Consider the following 21318-nt stretch of genomic DNA (forward strand, 5'->3'; position numbering starts at 1 on the left):
CAACGAATTGGATTATTTTAATGCAATCAAACTGCGAGTGACTAAAACGGATTTTATACGGAATACATCTAGACGCCCGTGTGTCTTTGTCACAATCGTACACTCACCTATTCATTCCAGTATGATGCGTATATTAAAATGACATATTTTAGGTATAATTTCAGGATTTGAAACTGTACAAATTAAACATACCAGAAGGGCGTTGAAATCAACCTATAGTTTAACATATACCATGTTCTGGATATCGATTTGTACACAATACGATACCAAATTGACGTAACACTCGACATATAGTTAAAACATATACTTACGAGATCTTTTATGCTTGTACAGGTAGTGTTTTGCAACGCTCTCTTGTATTCATATTTCATTACATAAATTAAAGTATCGGTCGAACAAAGTCGATTTGTGTCCTTTCTTTCTGCTCATTTTGGATCAGTGACTTTCAGAAATTCAAAATAGTGTTGCCCTTAGCTCTTAAACAAACTCAGACAACTGCTCATTTAAAATACGTTGTGTTTTTTGTGCCTCGGATGGATGGATCTGCTTTCGGTTAGCTTGTTTTTATTTTAAATGAGAAGAAACAACATGCCAAATTAACCAATCATCCAGCAGTTCAGAATTAAGTAACACTTTACTAATTATACAACATTTATTTGCTACATACAACACACGTAATTTCACGATACTGTACATAGGGCGGGCAGCGAAGAGATCCACAAACTGCCTCGACCATGTACATCAGTTTCCTGTTGTTGTTTTGGTAATCGCCATTTTTAACTTCAGCGCCGGAATCAAGACAGGCGTGGTTGGTTCCGGATATAAAGTTTGGATGACCCGATAGACCTGATACTAGATAACCAGCGTATGCTTTCGTCCATCCGGGGTAGCACTGGGACCGTATTCACGTACATGTCTTAGCCTCAAATGTAGACTTAGGACTCAAGACTCAGACTTTGGGCTGTAAAACGATATCACTAATGTTTCTGAGATCAAAGTTTGAGTCCAAAGTCTAACTCTGATCTCAAGCGTTGGGTCTATAAAGCTTTGCAACCTCCGAAGATATCGGCTTGACATGCCGAGATGTCGTTAGAAATCATATTTATCAGAGGCCAGTGCCACGTCCTCGTGTTTCCACTGGTTTCTACCTGAAATGATGACGGTTGTGTCACGAGATGTACAGCATACAGCACAGGGCGCATCATGGTCGCCTAAGTCCTCGTGTTTCCACTGGTTTCTACCTGGAATCATGACAGTGGTGTCACGAGATGAACGGCATACAGCACACGGCGCACCATGGTCGCCTTAGTCCAGTCCGAAAAACTCCGCACCGGATTGCGGATAACCCTGCTCATTAAAATTGGTAATCCGTCCTATATATCTTAGCTGAATAAGTCTGTTGAGCGCCGTCGTAGGCTCCTCAGAGTGGCTGCGATGTTAGGCATAGATAGTCAGCTGCTCCAAGTTCAGGTTATAGATTTCCAGCGGTGTAACCTGCAAAGTTTGAAAACAATAACTAGTTAATTAATTCCTTTACATACAGGTCACTTGATAAGAAAACTGAATCTACACTTTCACAATCATAATATGGTTTCCTTTAAAATAAAATCACTGTTTGATGTTTATATTATCGGATATTCCAATTACACTCAATAGTTCGTATAAACAAATAAAAGCAACAAAACAACAACAGAATATATAGCATAAATATTTGGCTACCTTCCAGCTATCCGAATTTACACCTAAAAAGAAATGAAGAATATGAATATAACACAAAGTGGCATTCAGGAAGTCATTTATCTGTGGTTAACAATTTCTTTGCACGTAAACCAGACTTAAATGCCACAAAGAGGAAAAGATCAGTGAGCCACAAAACATTTCCTACCACTACCACTAACCGCTATTCCTACTACTAGTACTACTACTACTACTACTATTACAACTACTAATCTACTACTACTACGACGACGACGACAACGACGACGACGACGACGACTGCTACTGCCGCTGCTGCTGCTGCTGCTGCTGCTGCTGCTGCTGCTGCTGCTGCTGCTACTACTACTACTACTACTACTACTACTGATACTGCTACTGATACTGCTACTGCTACTGCTACTACTACTACTACTACTACTACTACTACTACTACTACTACTACTACTACTACTACTACTACTACTACTACTGCTACTGCTACTGCTACTACCACTGCCACTGCCACTGCCTCTGCTACTGCTACTGCTGCTGCTGCTGCTGCTGCTGCTGCTACTACTACTACTATTACTACTACTACTACTACTACTACTACTACTACTACTACTACTACTACTACTACTACTACTACTACTACTGCTGCTGTTGCTGTTGCTGTTTTTGTTGTTGTAAGGGCACATGCTTGCAATAATTCTCATTTGAGTTTAATCAACTTCATGTGACCAATGATAGTTCCCCTAATGGAATAAAGCGGGACGATTCCAGCTGGGATTACGGCAATCGGCTTTTTCAAGAGAAATTCAATTTTCCGAATCAATACGGAAAAAGCCGAGAAATTGTGATTGGGATTTTAGCTGATTTCGGCAGGAAACCGTCTTAGACTAACATCAAGTTGTCCATTCTACTCCAGGGATTAGGTTTAAATTAATTGTTATTGAAATATCATATGCATACCATACATGAAAATAAGGTCTGGGCTGAAAGACGACAATCTTTCGAAGACATAAGATTAATATTATACACTCACTTTAGTGTGACTGAGGCCATGAACGGTTGTAACCTGTGAACCAAAAAAAATCAAACAATTTTAAAGAACAGACTGATTATTCTTGTTTATTTATGCAACATATTTAAACGGTAAATGATTATCATCATAACTCTATGCACCGAACTTTAAACGCGCAAAAACGACGTGAACATTCGTGAAATTTAAAGAGGTTATTGTGACGTCACTTCCTTGACGTTCTTGGCGACGTCAATACTCCGCCATCTTGTTTCTAACAAACAAGTCGCTTTTTACGAAGCTCTTAAAGAAATGAAAAATATGCGCTCGCTACATGATGTAGAATGTCAGGAGTCGTCACGTCACCGATAACGAATTTGTAACGTAAACGTATGAAGTCAGATGTAAAGTTTGTGACGGATTTCACCCGTAGTGCAACGATAACTTTGTTTGCATTTAGCGGGTGGGGCAACGTTTTCAAAAAGCTAAGAAATCTTTGTTCAACTTTCAATTAAATGTAGGTCGATAACATTTCCAATCCAAAATGTAAGGCATTAAAAGTAGGTCGATTACATTTCCATTCTAAATTGTTCGGCTTTAAATGTAGGTCGATTACATTTTCATTGTAAGCGAGTTCATTTTCAATGAAATATGTAGGACGATTTCATTTTCGACACATTTTATATGTATATTGTAGAACGAATTCATTTTTATTGCAAATTGTAGGGCGGTTATATGCTTATTGTTCGTTCTAAGGCAAATAGATCTTCAGTGTAAATTGAAAAGTTATTTCATTGTAAAACTAAGGGTGATTACATTTTCGGCTATAGATATAGGGCGATCGTTTTCGATGTAAATTAAAGAGCCATTGCATTTCCATTGTAAAATGGTGATTAGATAGATACAAAGTCATGTTTACAATGGCAATATGCTTACACATTTCTAGGCAAAATGATAGAAAAACATGCACCTTTGTCGAAATGTTTTATAATCTTGTTAACCATTTAACTATCTCTCTGTCTTCAGTGACGACCCTGCTTCTCAGCCAGCTATCGGTGACCCACTAGAGGTCACGACCTCTGACCTTTCCAATGTCACTTCTTCTGGCAGTGACCTAACGGAGGTCACGACCTCTGACACTTCAAAGGTCATCACAACAGTCAATGATCAACTAGAGATCCTGACCCCTGACCTTCCCAAAGTCAACCCTGCTGTTAGTTACCCACTAGAGGTCATGACCCATGACCTTCACAAGGTCAACCATGCTGTCACTTACCCTGACCTTTCTCTGACTTCTTGGAGTGACCTTGACCCCGGCCGGAACTCTGATCTTATTATTCTGGCTGGGCTCTGTGTCAGTCAACTCGAACTCCTTGGTACTTTTATTTCCATTCTCCGCATACTTCTTTTTTTCTTTATCTTCATCTTTCATTTTTGCCATATTCATAGGAGGTTTTATTTTGAATTCATAACGTTACTTAGTTATATAACGAGTACACATACATTTACGAGTTAACTTTATAGTATTCAAATAATCAATATATTTGCTTCCGTCAGAACGGCGGCTATAAATTCTGATGTCATCTTCAGAATCAGAGAACGCGGGGGGCGATCTGACTCCCTTTTGGGAAGATGTTTCCGGTTCCGCCGCCTCGTCTTCATTTGCCTCTCAGACGGAAGTGCCGTCATCGACGGATGACACAGCCGCCATTATCCGAAATGATGAGGGCTATGAACCGCCAAGTAAACGTCGATGTGTGGAGTCTGTGGCTGATGTTTGTCCGGAAGTGACGTCATCGAGGGATCAGAAGGCTGCCCCTATGACGGCGTCCTCTGGCTACGAGAGCGAAACGGAAGAGGAAGATGAGCCGCCCAGGAAACGACGTCGAGTGACGTCTGTGCTCGAGTGGCGTCGACGAGGTTTGTTACTTTAAACTTGACAGCCTTACATTAATTGTGTGGTTCGGGGATGAGTTGGTTTTATTTTTTATCGCCTTAAACGAGTTTAAAAGCGTCACCCTTTTGTTCTTCTCTATTTTTCAGTCGAAATAAATTATTATGTTTAAATCTGACAAGATTTTTTCTTTCATTCTGAAGTTATGAATAGAAGCTATCAGAAACATGCATTGGTACTATTTAAAAAAAGTAATATTAATTGTCCAATATGCAGTACGAATGTCATAACTTACAACAGCTTTATTGACGTCTGTTTGTCTGTTTCTAAGTTCTAAACCTTTCAACGCGTAATTCTTTATAACACCTTATAAAATATAATGATATTTTTATATTTTATGACTTTTAAAAGATAGTTAAAAGTGTGTTACTTAAAATTCCAGGTCTTTCCATTTCCGCCCCCGCCAGTGCTCGCCTTATACCCTACCACCGGAAGTTAGATGACGACCGGAAACGGACTGGTCGTCATGTGAGGTTTTGCGACCACGTTCGTGTCCGTCTACTGTCTCCTGAGCCGGCAGACAACTCTGACTTAGATGGCAGTGATGCAACTTCCGAAACTTCCGACAACGATTCCGACGACTCCGACGAAGATGTCTTTTTTGGCAATTCCAGTTCTGATTTCGACGACAAGGAAAGAAGTCTTTCCTCTGATGGAAATTATAATTCCAACGATGAAGATTCCTTTCATATTTCATATGGAAGCTCTGATTCCGACGACGAGGAAGCTAGTCTTCCTTCTGATCGAAATAATAATTCCGACGATGACGATTCCTTTCATATTCCTTATGGAAGCTCTGAATCCGACGACGAAGACGATAAGGATCTGAAGGACGCTTCTCTTTTTTCTCTGGTGAAGGTTCAACCTCTGATTCAGACGACGAGGAAGATTCCATTCCTTCCTGTCCGGCCTTGTGTCCTTGTCGACGGAGATACAGTGAACCGGAACTACGGGAAATTCCCCACCAGAAGCGCGTTGCAATGCCGCTCTACTACAAGTTACTGCAGTAGCATTTGCTTCGCAGCTCCAACTTGCGCTTGCGAAACTGCTGCAGTTTCCGGTGTAACCGGAAGTGGGTAAAGTATGAGTGTAAATCCATCCCCATGATCGTGAGTGACTATTAGTTTATAAGCTTAATAAGAAGAATTGTAAGTGTTTCTTAATGTTTAAATGAGGCCTAGAAGATAAATTTGGTTCTGATATACTGCTGATGGTTCCTTTTGAAAAAGCCTGATAAACGAACATTTTTTCACGCGCACTCAAAAGTGGTAAAACGTTTTGATTTGAATCTTAAATCAACATGTTACACTACTTTTTTGCAGAAATATTCTGCAGCATATTGTATAATTGTGCGCCGCAGATTCACGCTCGCAAGCACGCAAACACACACACGCACGCACGCATGCACGAACACACAGATACAAACGTACGCCACACACACACACACACACACACATACACACACACACGCACGCACGTACGCACGCACGCTCGCTACACGCACGCACGCGCGCTTCACGCACACACACACGCACGCACACACGCACACACACGCACACACACACACACACGCACACACATCCACACCAAGTAACTCCGCCGTTGCCGGTCCCAAGCCCGGATGGAAAAGGAGGAGGGACGTGTGTAGAAGCACACAGATGCAGGCATAATGACATCTACAACATTCAAGTCTAAAAGCTAACGGCGGACGGATTTTCGACTAAATCAGCGGGATTATAAGGACAAAAGTAATGCACGGTTTGTTTTAACTAATGGTAAGGCAAAAATGGTTTGGTTGTGGGTTACATCGTTTTCAAAAACAAGAAGGGTAGACCTGTAGGACTTTTTTTACTCATATTTCTATTTTAATTAAGAGCCACTCCATGCCCTATTGAACTGAACCTATAATATAAGCTATTTTTTCGTTTTGTGAAATCCATAATATTACACTTAATGTTTAAAATGTAATACCCAAAGAATATTAAATAAGTTTATGAACGTTTATATTATACATTCTACATGTGTGGAGATTTTAAATTAAACTTTATAACCTGGATTTGAAATTAAACACACGCACAGATGCACGCCCGCATGCACGCATACGCTCACACACGTTTTGGAAATTTAAATTATCTTGCTAAAATAAATCGGCAAGCTCTAAATTTGTTCATCTAAGAACATTAATACATGTTTTGGACGATATACGCCACCTATTGAATGAAACTGATTCTGAAAACTGTGATAATTCATATGAATTTCTCAACTTTCATCGGAACCGGTTACTGTCATGTTGATTCTATCTCATACGCAGTGATACCCCTTTACAAGTCAATACTTATTTCATGTCGGGCATCGTGTTACGAGCAGAGTGTAACTATATAGCAAAGGGAAGTCACCGCCGCGTGGTCCGACTTTTCATACACTGGACCCGGACGCCTGCGTTTATTATTTCCTATGTCCACTTCCGGATCCAAACTTCCGGTTATTCAATGCTTGCTATTTTCGCGACTTTTCTATCAAAATGAGCTGTCATTTAACATCAGTGCGCATAAAGCTTCTGCAGCTGCTTCATTTTCGTCCTTCCTGCAATATATCACTAATTGACACTAGCCAAAAGGTTTGTATAGTTTGCTGTTATGTAAGAAATTGCGTTTGAAGGTCAACGTTTTCATGTTTTTTGTGTGGTTAACCGGTTTCATGAAATTATGTATTTAGTGTGTTTAACTCCTACACTGTATATATTCCAGCTACTGTCACAAGGTTGTTATGGATCAGCCAGAAGCAGTCAGTTGCTATGTCAACAACAGATAAGAGGCTGCATGACAGCTCATGTGTGCCAAGCCCAAGGCCAGCTTGACAGTTGCAAAAACAATGAAGCAACTGCCAGTTTTCACAACATGTTAAACAGTTTGAAAATGCAAGCGCATGTGAATGAAAAAAGTCACGAATATTCATCAGTTACTCTGTATTCTGACATTGGAGATGACAATCACTCACATAGCAGGAAGGACAGTAGAAATAGGTTGTGCAAAAATGTTCCACTTTCAGAAAGTTACATTTTACACTTTTCTCAGCCAAATGTGCAAAAAACAAATGGAGACAGTTTGAATAACTCTACCTCAGATCAGAAAACAGACTCTGATGATGGAAAGAAGGATGATCTGCCATCGCCTGCTCAGCTGTCTGATATAAGAAAATATTACATGCAACAGGTCAGTGGAGTTTTTTTTTCAACCGAAAATTGGGCCATATTTTGGGTTAACAGTCAATAAGCTCAAATAACACCTCATTAAAGAATCAGCTAATGCAATCTGAAGGTTACAAATTGACTAAGATTAATATCAGATTCATATATATGTTAACATATTGAGTCTATATTCACTTAATTATTGTACTTCATATGATAAAATAACATATATATAAAATATATAGGTTATGGAATGTATTTTGGTCCGGTACTAAATGGCAAGGGTTGAGCCTACACGTAATGCGAAATAACTTAAATTTGATCAGTCGGTCAAATTAATCAAGACATGCAAAAGTTCTTTGTGATATTTGACCTATTTTCTTCGATGATTCCGACCTGACATTTTGATAATTTGCAGTGAAAATTATATAAATTCTGCGACAAATGTGCTAAACTTAGGCAAATTTTGAGGCCTAATGGCATTTTACAATTACTGTCAAAAATAAGTATTTTGGATGAACGAGTCTGAATTCTTACACTTAAGAATAATTTATATACTATTAAGCCATTTATAAGTTAAAAGCAGACAAATCACATTGTATCCTGTATTTTAATCTGTTTTCAGCTTCCTGTATGTCACAAAGGCGGAACTATGGATGATTTGAAAACCGGCAGACACCATTTAGATATAGTTTTTGAAAACCTATTCTTCGAAAAGCCAATCATTACACAGTAAGAACACAAAAATATATCTAGCTAAGCACATAAACTAGAATAATTATTTGATAATATTCCAATCAAAGCTGAATTATCTGTCAATATTAAAATAATTATTAATTTATATAGTTATAGAGTTAGCATACCCAATCAGGTCATTAAGGTCACTGCACAGGCACAAATTCACCATTGAATTAAGTAAAAATTCTTTATAATTTGCTTATGAATTTAATAATTTAAACTTTGAACATATTTTTTCGGTGTATGAAATCAAGCTGTCAATTGCTTCTCTAAATACATTCTTGGCTTTGGATGCTTTATGGGGTGCTCAGTAACCATGTCTAAAAATAGACCAATCATGGCTGTTTGAGGAAACACGCCTCTCAGTATTTGTGTGACCCTGTCTGTATGTAAGACATTGACGTGTAAGTAGATGTGGCATTTATTCTCTATCACATTATTTTCAATGTCTATTTGCAGGGGAATACTGAAATACTCCTACCAACAAGTGAAGTTCAAGTGCCTATTGCATTTTCGCTTCGTGTCTTTTTATGTTTTGGTAAGTATATTAAATGCGGGGTATAATGTATCTTTGTTTTTTTATCCTCCGCCGAATCGAAGATTTCGGGAGGGGGATATTGTTTTGGGGTTGTCCGTCCGTCATTCCGTCCGTCTAGTACCATATCTTGGTAGGCATTGATCAGAAAATGTTCAATCTTGGTCAGACTTCCTCTTGATCAAATCTCGACCACTTTTAAAAGTAGGTCACTTGAGGTCAAAAACAAGGTCACTAGGTCAAATCTTAGAATAATCATTGGAACATCCTAGAGGCATTATACATGGTCAAATATTCATTAAACTTAATCAGAAAACAAATCAGAATGTTTTCCTTGATGAACTCTTGGTTGTAAATAAAACTGGGTCACATATGATCAAAAATTAGGTCACTAGGTCAAATCTTTGAAAAATCTTGTCCAGTACCATATCATGGTAATTATTGGTAAAGTTATGTTCAAAATTGGTCATGATGTACCCCTTGAAGAAATAAGGATCACTTAAAAAAGTGGGTCACATGGGGTCAAATCTTAGAAAAATCTTTGGAACATACTAGAGGCATTATACATCATGGTCAAATATTCATGAAACTTGATCAGAATGTTTGCCTTGCTGAAATCTTAAATTAGTTTGGAACTGGGTAAACATGGAGTTATAAACTAGGTTTCTTGGTCAATTCTAAATGTTACATTATATAAAAAAAAATTATTTCAAACAGTTGCAATCAAAATCAAATTCATATTATATATTTCATCAACAATTGATTTCCATTCCTTGACTTAGCCCAATCAGGCGGGGGATATCATTTCAACGAATTTGCTTGCTATAGGTAGGTGTGTTTGACCTATAACCTTGTCATGCACTGGGAATAGCTAAGATGTTTGGCAGAAAAATCTGATGTGTTGTGGGCAAGACTAACGTTACTATCGTGAAGATTAAAGCTGCACTCTCACAGATTGAACGTTTTGACAACTTCTTATTATTTTTTGTCTTGGAATGAGCCAATTTATGCGAAAAAGCATGGAAACCAGTGATATAAGACTGCTGACAAAATATCAGATCCCAGATTTTCATATTTAAGTTTAAAAAAAATGATGTTTTATGGATTTTTCTTAAACTGTTAGTAACACTTATAGCCATAAAACATTAATTTACGAAAGGAAATATGAATATCTGCAATCTGATCTTTTGTCAGGCAGTATTCTTTTACTAGTTTGCAGATATTTACGCAAAAATTGGCTCATTCCAAGGCAAAAAAAAAAAGAAATTGTCAAAACGGTTAATCTGTGAGAGTGCAGCTGTAAAGCTGCACTCTCACAGATTGACATTTTTATGTAGTTTTTGTCCCAGAATCAGCTTCTTTTGCCATCAATACAGTCATATAAGAGAACTGACAATAGAATAGCTCTCAGTTGATTGGGAAACTGCCAAAAAATTATTTTTTATTTAAGAGTTAGTAACACTTTAAGCCAAGATACATATATCAGTTTTAAAACATAAATTTAAAAAACTGCATTCTAATCTTTTGTCAGCAGTGTTGAATCACTGATTTCCACACATTTATAAATTCAAAAATTGGCTAAGACAAAAAATTAAAAGATGTCAATCAATCTGTGACCGAGTAGCTTAGGTACACAAGACCACACTCTCTCGCAACATCGTGCCAACAAGACTGATTAATATAGGCTGCAGAAGCTTGTTTCACAATCATAAAATAAATAAGTTTTAACTAAACTAAGGTCCCGCTCAGGGCTTTATCATAATGGAATACTGTATATTATTCATACCCAGGGATGTTGTATGCAGGTGTCTGCTGACCAAAAAAAATAAAAAATTAGAAGATTTTTTATCATTTTTGTTTATTTTTTAAAGCCAGTTTTGCTTATGGGGCAGGACTTTGATTCCCATGGGGCCTAAGTGCCACCAAAACCATCACTGTGAAGGTTATAGCCCTTCAGCTGCCATTAGTAAATCACATCCCTGCTAATAACTGTATTAAACAACAAGTGGTTGTGTTGGGGCTGTAATGTTTCCATGCATAAGGCCAAAGGGGATTTTTAAATAGAGGCACAGATGTTTGGCACATATAGGCAACTTGTGGCATGCACCACCAATTTCTCTACCTTGAAAGTCAAGGTCACTTATAGGGGTTTATCCTTATAGAATGCTGCATATATGCACAGAGAATATTAAATGGACTGGTTTCTACCCAGGAGAAAAACTCTAGCATGATTCTATACAAATGAGCTGAAAGAAATGAGAACATACTTAAAAGAGCCCAAAACATTTCGTTTATGTTTTATCAATAATCACCTGCCTTAGTTGTCACCCAGGTGCCTATCAGCAGTAGCCATATGACACAAATTCATACGCTATGCTAAGTCAGTGGTCGAAATTACCACAAGCCCACATCCCCTGCACTGGTTAAATGTTTTTTGGGCATGCTCAGATCCTCATGTTTGGGCATCAAATTTTTAAACAAGTCTTGCTATATAAAATTTAGAATTTGAGCAAGCCCGGAAGACATTTTACCAGTGCAGGGCTTGCGGGCTTGTGTTAATTTCGACCACTGATTTAGTAAGTAGCTAAAGGTTTACCACTCAAAATGTATGTTTGCTAAACATCTTTATGTATTGATTTTAAATACGAGTATCACTTTAATTTTTACTTCCTTGCTTTTTTTGGACAGCCTATAAATGTGACCACACACTATGACCAGGGCTGTATAGTGATTCACTGGCGACTTCACACATTGACGTTCACGGCCTTGGTTCGCAGTATCCTTGCCTTCAAATGGCTTGATAGAACGACCTATTACAGGTGAGTGTTACTGTTGAGTTTAAAGTTGCACTCTCACAGTCTGACGGCTTTGATATCATTTCCTGTTTTTGTCTTAGAATGAGTTAATTTTTGCGTAAATGACTGAAAACTGGTGATATAAGCAGTGTTCGACACTAACGGGGTCCCGGGATCCTGAGGACACCAATTTTTCAGGAGGGACACCTGAACATCGAAGTCTGGTATTCCGTCGGGACATTTAAATTTTGACTGATAAAGGCTGAATATCAATAAATAAGTAGCATTTAATTAATTTATTACCTAAATTCGGGCTCCCCTAAATTTCTTGACAGCACATGTCAAAACGATATTATAAATTATCATTATCGGACTCATCAAAGCGAAAGTATAGCTGACTATTTGACTAAAGTTACGTCATGAATCTATAAATAAACAGGTCATTTCACAAGGCGCATGCAGTTTAACGCTTCCGTTTTGTTGTTTACATTTTAAACAAGGTCAGAGCTGACAGATTTATTATCGGTAAAATACTTATGTGGAATTGTTTTGCTTATGTGTCAGAACCGCCCAAAAAGATTCCAACTCTGGTGATACGAATTTTAAAGACATATATTTTATACTTTGATAAAAAAATAATAGAAATAAAATTTGCAGGGTTTTATTCATTAATTCAATCAATTTATAAAATTTTATGACTTTTTGTCGCGAAAATTAACATGTATACACAATTTTTGGTCGTCTGCTCTTCCAGTATTCACTACGACTGTTGGGCAGTCTGATTGTTTTATCAACAGCTCTACTAAATTTTGATTGGAGTTTTCACAAGCCAGATGTAATATTCCTACTGTTTCTTAATGAAAAGCACCGACATTTGACAAGACCCTGAACCATGATGTATTTTATGCGTATTTTCCAAAAATCTAAAAATAGTAACAACATCAAGTTCGTTTACATTGTATCCATCTCTGTTTTTGACTGAAAACAAAAGGGACTTAGACATTCTCCCGCTTTTGAACCCAATCTACCAACTTAGAGACCAAAATACACCTCACTGCCTTTCAGTGCTACTAACCTGTCATTACATGCTGCTGAAAACCTGTATAATATGGTGGTGTATACTTGCATTACAAATTGAAAAGTAAAAGGATGTTGAATTTAATATTAAAACAGGCTCAACAATGAAAAAAATGTAAAAAGTGGAAGGGACTCCTAATTTCAGGAAGGGACACCTGATTTCAAATGTTGGTGTCCCTTCGGAATCACTTGGAAAAATGGTTAGTGTCGACCCCTGTATAAGTCTATTAAGTCTGCTGATAAAAGATCTTCCATCGAAAAATTACATTTAAAGGCTAAAAACGTTAATATCGCTTTATGAAAAATGAAAAATTCTGCACTTTTCAGAACAATTAAGATTAATTCTATTCTGAGTTACCTAGATGCTATTACTGAATTTAAGGCATTGATGCCAAAATCAGCTGGCCCCGATTTCTCGAAACTTCTTAAGCTTAACTGGCTTAAGTCGCTTATTTCAATAAGCCAAAATACATACTAATAATGGATTTTGATTAATGAAAAATGATTTATTCTGGTAATAATACAGATTATTCCTACATAATTTCTAAAATTTCTTGAAGAAGTAAATATAACACATTTTATAGACCAACAAAAATAGTGAGATTAGCTTAATCCTATTATAAGGGACTTAAGAAGTTTCGAGAAATTGGGGGCAGATTCTGAAATGTATAATGATTTTCTTTTACAAAAATGACAATCTGTGAGAGTGCATCTTTAATGTGGAAATTTATACCATTCATGGGGCTTATCTAAAAGGAAATTACAATATATTGTATGATCAATTTTGTTTAATTATTAAGGTAAGCCATCCATCATTAGGATGCAAAGTAAGTGTTAGAGCATTTTAGATACTATTTCCAAGATTATTGCAATGTTTAATTTATATTAACTTACCATTTTAAATTGTTACTTCCTTTAAAATATATGGCATAATTGTACATGGTTAAAATCATGTATTAATGAGGTAAAATTGCAGAATAAAATAAAGTTTTATTTATCGAAGTCTCGATCTGCCAAAATAGAGCTGAGATCATTGTTTATAGTTGCTGTAAAGTCATGTTTTATTTTTGTTCTCCAGGACTGTTGAAGGCATCTCAACTATATATGCAAATTCTGATGGAAAGATTATAAAACATCGTTTAGAAAGGGTTAGTTATTCAGCTTTTAAGATCGTTGTTTTTTAAAGATAAAAAATTGGTGTATTGTCAAAGCCTTGGTGTTGTTGTTGGCATTTTTGTCATTATGCAAAAGATTTAAGTTTGAGTTTAACTCAAAAAGCATGAAGATAGTCAACTGAAACATCTGGTTATAAATGTTACCCTAGACAATTATGCATGTGTACAGCTTTATGACAATAACTCAAGTTTTAATAAATTTCCAGTAGATGACCCATTTGATGTTAGGGGGTCATTGGTCAAAGGTCAAGGTCACAGTGACCTTGAACACAAACTCAACGATCCTGGACCTATGGTTATCAAACTTGACATGAAGGTTGGGCCTTACCAGCAAATGACCCCTATTTATTTTTAGAGTGGTTGGGCCTTACCAGCAAATGACCCCTATTTATTTTTAGAGTGGTTGGGCCTTACCAGCAAATGACCCCTATTTATTTTTAGAGTGGTTGGGCCTTACCAGCAAATGACCCCTATTTATTAGCTCGACTATTCAAAGAATAAGAAGAGCTATACTACTCACCCTGGCTTCGGCGTCGGTGGCAGCGGCGGCATTGGCGTCACACCTTGGTTAGGGTTTTGCATGTAAGCCTCTTTAAGTCATTATCTCAGTAAATACATCAGTTATTGCATTGAAACTTTGGATATGTATTCCCAACTATCTTACATACTAAATTAATGAAGTTAGATAACAATAATTGGAATATAATGCAAATTATGGGCCTTTATTATTTGACTTAGACATTCTGGTTAAGGTTTTGCGTGTAAGCACACACAGTATTGCATTAATACTTGATACAATGGTACTCAACCATCCAACCTACTAAATTAACCAAGTAAGATAACTCTAGTTTGCATTTAATGATAATAATTGCACTTTATTATTTGACTTAGAAATTCTGGTTAAAGTTTTGCGTGTAAGCACACATAGGTTAATATCTCAGCAACTACTTGAGGTATTGCATTGAGACTTTATACAATGGTAGTCAACCATCCAACCTACTTAATTAACCAAGTTAGATAACTCCAGTTTGCATTTAATGCAAAATAATTGCCCTCTATTATTCGACTTAGAAATTCTGGTTAAGGTTTTGCATGTAACCACATTTAAGTCAATATCTCAGCAAATATATCATGTATTGCATTGAAACGTTAGATATGTATTCCCAGATAACACTTTTTTGAATATAATGCAAATTATGGGCCTTTATTATTTGACTTAGACATTCTGGTTAAGGTTTTGCATGTAAGCACACATAGGTTAATATCTCAGCAATTACTAGATGGATTGCATTGAGACTTTATACAATGGTACTCAACCATCCAATCTACTTAAATAACCAAGTAAGATAACTCCAGTTTGCATTAAATTAAAATAATGGCCCCTTTTTTAATCGACATAGAAATTCTGGTTAAGGTTTTGCATGTAACCACTTTTAAGTCAATACCTCAGCGAAAACATCATGTATTGCATTGAAACTTTACACACAGGCTCCCATCTATTTAACCTTCTTATTTAATCAAGTAAGATAACTCTATCTTTTATGATATATGATTTTTACCCCTTTATTATGCGACTTAGAAATTCTGGTTAAGGTCTTGCATGTTAGCACACATAGGATAATATCTCAGCAACTATTTGATGTATTGCATTGAGACTTTATACAATGGTATTCAAACACCCAACTTTATTGAATAACCAAGTTAGATAACTGTATTTTGCAAATAATGGCCCTTTATTATTAGACTTAGAAATTTTCGTTAAAATTTTGCATGGAACCACATTTATGTTAATATCTCAGCACACCATGTATTGCATTGAAATCTAATCTAACAGTGATCCATGCATGTTTTGCCTAAAGGTTTCAATCCTTATATTGAAAAGCGGCGGAATAGTCGAGCGTGCTGTCTCTGTGACAACTATTGTTTTTAGAGTCATCAGGTCAAAGGTTAAGGGCAATGTTTAAGGTCAATGTGAAAAGGTTGTTTGAGTGATAACTCGACAATGCCTGCACCCATGGCCCTCAAACTTGATTTGAAATGCTTTTGTTACTTTAGCTCTGAAGTGCTCTTGTTTGCATTAGCTCTGAAGTGCTCTTGTTTGCATTAACTCTGAAGTGCTCTTGTTTGCATTAGCTCTGAAGTGCTCTTGTTTGCATTTAGCTCTGAAGTGCTCTTGTTTGCATTTAGGTCTGAAGTGCTCTTGTTTGCATTAGCTCTGAAGTGCTCTTGTTTGCATTGGCTCTGAAGTGCTTTTGTGTCAGTTATAATATGTATATGCAAGGCCAATAACTCTTGCTTCAATAATTTCTGAGCTATGCCTTTTTTATACTTTTGTTGTTGTCTTGTGCCACTAAACAGGGATGATTTTGGAATACTCTTCTTGTCCCTGTATTTTTCATTGTATTCTTAAATAAAGAAATATCTTAATTAATTAAACTAAGGTGTCGTTTCTCCACCTCCTGACCAATTCAAGTGAAGTTTTTTATTTATATTTGAATTCTAATATGATTTTATTTTCTATTTAGAAAATACCTCTAGACACTGCCCAGCCGAGTAAAGCAGAGCTTCTTGCCGCGAAGTTGGTGGGCCGGAAGAATCTAGCCACTCAGTCGTTCAGTAAAAAGAATTGAGATGAGAAGTTTTAGCGCCATTAACATGAACACGAATGAAATAAAGGGTTTTATGTGATTTGTTGAGTGGATTAACCATTTCCACACGGACACAGAAGAATAGAACTGTGACAAGTAGAAATGGGTCTGTGTTAAAAGATTAGTGTCCAACATCAGATCAGATCAAGGATGCTTTAAAAAAAAAGAGAAACAAACTACTGTACCTAAAAAACACCTGAAAAATAACCATTAACTTTATGAACATCATATGTGCCTCAAATCATTCAATTGAAATAATGACATACCGGTAATATCTATTGAGAAAATAAAATGGTTAAATTTTACAGGCATTGCAAATATGCCACAGGTGATATTTGATAAAGTGAAAAGGCAATAAAATGGTTTGGTTAGGGTGACACCCTGTTCAAAAACACGTGGGCCTTTTATTTTTTTATTTTATTTATTAAGTTTAATAATGTAAGAATGTTATTGTGATCATTGAAGATACAGAATTGTGTAATTTTTTGTATTAAACTACATGTATGTTAAAACATACACTTAAAACCACAAACACAGTAGCTGTTGCCATAGAAAAACCATAGTTAATCTGTTTAAGAAGGGCAGATAATTTTGATTGTGATATTTGTACACATCTGAAAAGTATTTTGATGAGTAACAGCTTTAAAGCAGGAGAATGGTAATTACTCTTACAGTAATTTTGACTTAAAACTTGGGGAAATCTGTAAAATTATAAGGGAGACGCGTGTGTGGTCAATACACCATGTTAGGGCTTACGAGTGCATGATGGATTTTACTTCATATACTATTTAAGGGATTATTTCTTGCATTTATGCTGTTTGAATGCATTAGGGCACGCAAGCGGATTCTATGGTTTCTTGGTAATTTGTTCCCTTGCCCTTCTGCGTTCATTCAGCATAAAGCCAAAAAAACGTGATCAAATACATACAATTATATTTTTCTTGGACATTATGATTAAAAATTAGCAATATCTTCTGCAATTGAGTATTTGTTCTTAAAGAATTGTAATCAACAACATACATTTGTGTAAAAGAATAGCTGATATTTGTAACGTCTTATATCATTGGTTAAACTACTGGCACGCTTATCCAATCAGATGCAATATTGAAATAAACAATGATGTCATGATCAGTGCATGTTATAAACTATGAATGTTAAGTGCTAAAGTAAAGGACTAAATTCTCATTGTGCTTAGTTCTAGATTTATGTACCATTTATCCATCTTTGGTTTGGTAGTGTATAACAAGATAATTATACAATATATATATCTGTAAATTTTTAAATGCATTTTATGTCAGTAAGAATTCATCTTTGAGTTAAAACCCCTTCTTTAGATCTATGTAAACACTATAGAAAACCTGCATTAATTTATAAAAACCCACCTCAAGATTGTGTAGCCTAGAATGAAGTTATAAATGGAGGGCTTTTGTGAGAGGGATGTAACTGCTGTTGTATATCGAGTCACGTCTGACTTGGGTTTATCCCTCGAAATAGTGATAACTAGTTTACAGCATGCTGTTTTCTTGTTCGCAAAGTGCTATATCTATTGTGTATTTGTGAGTTATTTTCATGCACAAGTAAATATTGTACACACGAAAGAGACTTTGTTGTGTACACGAGTTGCTTGTTACTTCAAGGCATTAAATATTTTTGAAATATGAAAAAAAATGCTTTTGTAATTATGTATTTTTATGCTCCCCTTCGAAAAAGCAAGGGTATTGCTTTGCACAGGTCTGTCCGTCAGTGAATAGACCAAACCTTGTCCACTTGATTACTACGTTTGGACCTAGTTTCCTTAAAACTTGGTAGCGAGGTTGACCACTCTTATTGTTTTTGAGTCAATCAGTTAAAGGTCATGGTGGTGGCGACCTTGAACACAAAAAGCTTGTCCAATTGATAACTTGATCATGCTTTGTCAAATGGTTCTCAATTTTGACAGGGGGATGGGTCATGACCAGTAGATGAACCTTTTTGATTTTGATTTTGTCCGTCGGTCCTCAAACATAGTGTCATGGTTGGTCATGTCAAGAAGATGATCTCTATTGATTTTGGGGTCAGCGTGTTAAAAGTCACGGTCAAAGTGACCATGAACACAAAACGCTTTTGGATTGATAACTTAAATATGCTTTGGTCTAAGGTCATCAAACTTAATAAGGTGACCAGCAGATGACCTTAACTGATCTTAGGTCAAAGGAAATGGTAATTAGAACTAATGACCTAAACTCAAAAAGCTAATCCGATTGATAACTAGAGTATGCTTGATCATATGGTTCTCAAATTTGGCAGGGATGTCAGTCATGACCATCTGTTGACCATATTAATTTTGAGGTGAGTAGGTCAAAGGTTGTGGACGCAGTTACACAAAAAGTAAGTTTGCTTTGTCCAACCGTCCTCAATTGGGCAGGGTGGTCAGACATGGCCATCAGATGACCATATTTGATTTTGAGATAAGTATGTCAAAGGTCGTGGTCATGGTGACCTTGGACACAATAAGCCTGTTTGATAAAGTTCTAGCGTTTGCTTGGGCCTAAGACCCGCTATCTTGATAGGGAGGTTGGTCACGACAAACATATTATCTTTACTGGTTTTAAGGTCAGTAGGTGCTATGAGAGAATGCTATGGCCTACGGTTCTCCAACTTAGTGGCGAGGATGGCTATACATTCAACTACCCAACGGACATACATTGTGAGATTATGTTTGCCATGAAACATTATTCTCTCTTAATGTTTGCATCACACCCTGTTTAAAGTACGTTCCTATTTTAGTGTAAATATTAGTTGCTTTTAACCTTGGGTAACCTTAGAGCGTATCGCATATATCGCGATACGTTTTTTAGACTTTGACACATTGATTGGACGAGAGCAGTCACAATGGTATTAAATTGAACCAATGAAAGAATATTTTAAAAGAAAATACTTATAATTCGATGGATTTTTCATTAATTTCCATTGCTAACATAGCAAACTAACTTATAACAAACTTTAGTCGTAATTAAGATTTAATGCGTTATACACAACGATATTGATTTTAAATAAATGTTTTTCGTTTTTCTTTGCAATGGTATCATCTGGTAGCTAGTCCATTTAAAGCATGGAATGTTGTGTCACTACTATCTCGATAAGTATATGAGCAGGAGTCATGAAACTTAATAGGGATGCCCACTAGCATGGGAAGTTGTCCATCTCGGGTTTTATTTGTGGCTCTGCCCAGTTGAGTTACGGCACTTGACACCATTACAATTCGGCATATAGAGCAGGAAACTTAGTGAAAACTATTTAACATATTTTTTTATCTTTCGTTCAAGTTCATCTCTAGTAATAAATTGGTACGTTAGTATATTTCGAGGTGGAAAGTTTGGATTTGCTCTTACTCTTTCGTTCTGCAACTGGTAGTTTTGATGCACATTCATCATTTTGGGGCGGAAAATGGACCTTGGTTTTGTGGTAAAGTCCGGTGATGTTGGCATCTTTGAGCAAAATTCTAGTCCTGGAAGAGTGCAAATGGTAAATACCGTTGCATAGGATTTGTTGTTTAAAGCTGCACTCTCACAGATTGAACGTTTTGACAACTTTTTTTATTGTTTGTCCTAGAACGAGACAATTTCTGCGAAAGTGCATGGAAACCAGTGATATAAGACGGCTGACAAAAAATAGATCGCATATTTTTATATTTTAGTTCAAATATTGATGTTTTATGCATTTTTCTTATACCGTTAGTAACGGTTTAAGCCATAAAACATTAATTTTCCAACGGAAATATGAAAATCTGCGATTTGATCTTTTGTGAGCAATCTTTTATCATTGGTGTCAGATATTTATGCAAAACTTTGCTCTTTCCGAGACAACAAAAAGTTGTAAAAACGGTAAATCTGTGAGAGTGCAGCTTTAAGCACGAACACCATAAAGCAAAAGTTCCCAGCTACTCTGTCTACTTTAGTTGAGAGAAATAAATGAGGAATGTCTGGACTACCATATGCTGTTCTATTTTATTTGTAAACAGCATCAAAAATACATTCTGATTAGTTATACATAATAAAAAAGAATGTGAGACAGTGTATCCTTCCGATGTTTTGTTCGGATTTATTCAAAGTGCCTATAGAACGTTTACCATATGGTACATTTACATGACCTACTACTCAAGGGCATGTGCACTATGTGACTGATAGTAACAAGGTCTTGCTCAGTTATGTTTAATTCAGAATTACACAACACGCATTGATTTAAGAGGACAAGTAATTTTACGGTTTTTTACATTCAATACAAAGGATTGACTCTAAGAGAAAGGTCAAAACTATTTATTTTCTACAGACATATCGTAGGGTTTCAGCTCGAAGAGTTATGGAAGGGTGCTTCCCCCTGTTCTTGTTTGGTAGCACTCTTATGCCCTCATGGAGTCATGCATAGGCACCCTTCTTCCTTCAGCCTTCATATAATTCAAAGCTTGAGATTATCAAATATTTCTTTTTGTTTTGACTGCAAAACTTTTTTTTGCA

The 21318-nt window shown here is 36.4% G+C and overlaps 1 protein-coding gene across 1 annotated transcript; it reads left to right on the top strand.

Annotated features, from left to right (window-relative positions):
* Positions 1–7140: 7140 nt before the first annotated feature.
* Positions 7141–18010, top strand: LOC128224924 (uncharacterized). The gene is made up of 7 exons (XM_052935028.1): positions 7141–7287; positions 7418–7882; positions 8483–8589; positions 9055–9133; positions 11819–11949; positions 14081–14150; positions 16703–18010. The coding sequence occupies exons 1-7, from the start codon at positions 7192–7194 to the stop codon at positions 16805–16807; spliced, it is 1053 nt and encodes a 350-aa protein (XP_052790988.1). The 5' UTR covers positions 7141–7191; the 3' UTR covers positions 16808–18010.
* Positions 18011–21318: the final 3308 nt, after the last annotated feature.

This window comes from Mya arenaria, chromosome 17, assembly GCF_026914265.1.
Source record: "Mya arenaria isolate MELC-2E11 chromosome 17, ASM2691426v1".
Lineage (NCBI taxonomy): Eukaryota > Metazoa > Mollusca > Bivalvia > Myida > Myidae > Mya > Mya arenaria.

What these genes read in the sequence shown, in the direction of transcription:
- LOC128224924 (XM_052935028.1), top strand. Translation starts at nt 7,192, where the DNA reads ATGAGCTGTCATTTAACATCAGTGCGCATAAAGCTTCTGCAGCTGCTT. An exon ending in GAAAATATTACATGCAACAG is followed by an intron (nt 7,883 to 8,482) that starts GTCAGTGGAGTT and finishes ATCTGTTTTCAG; the next exon opens with CTTCCTGTATGTCACAAAGG. An exon ending in TAAAACATCGTTTAGAAAGG is followed by an intron (nt 14,151 to 16,702) that starts GTTAGTTATTCA and finishes TTTTCTATTTAG; the next exon opens with AAAATACCTCTAGACACTGC.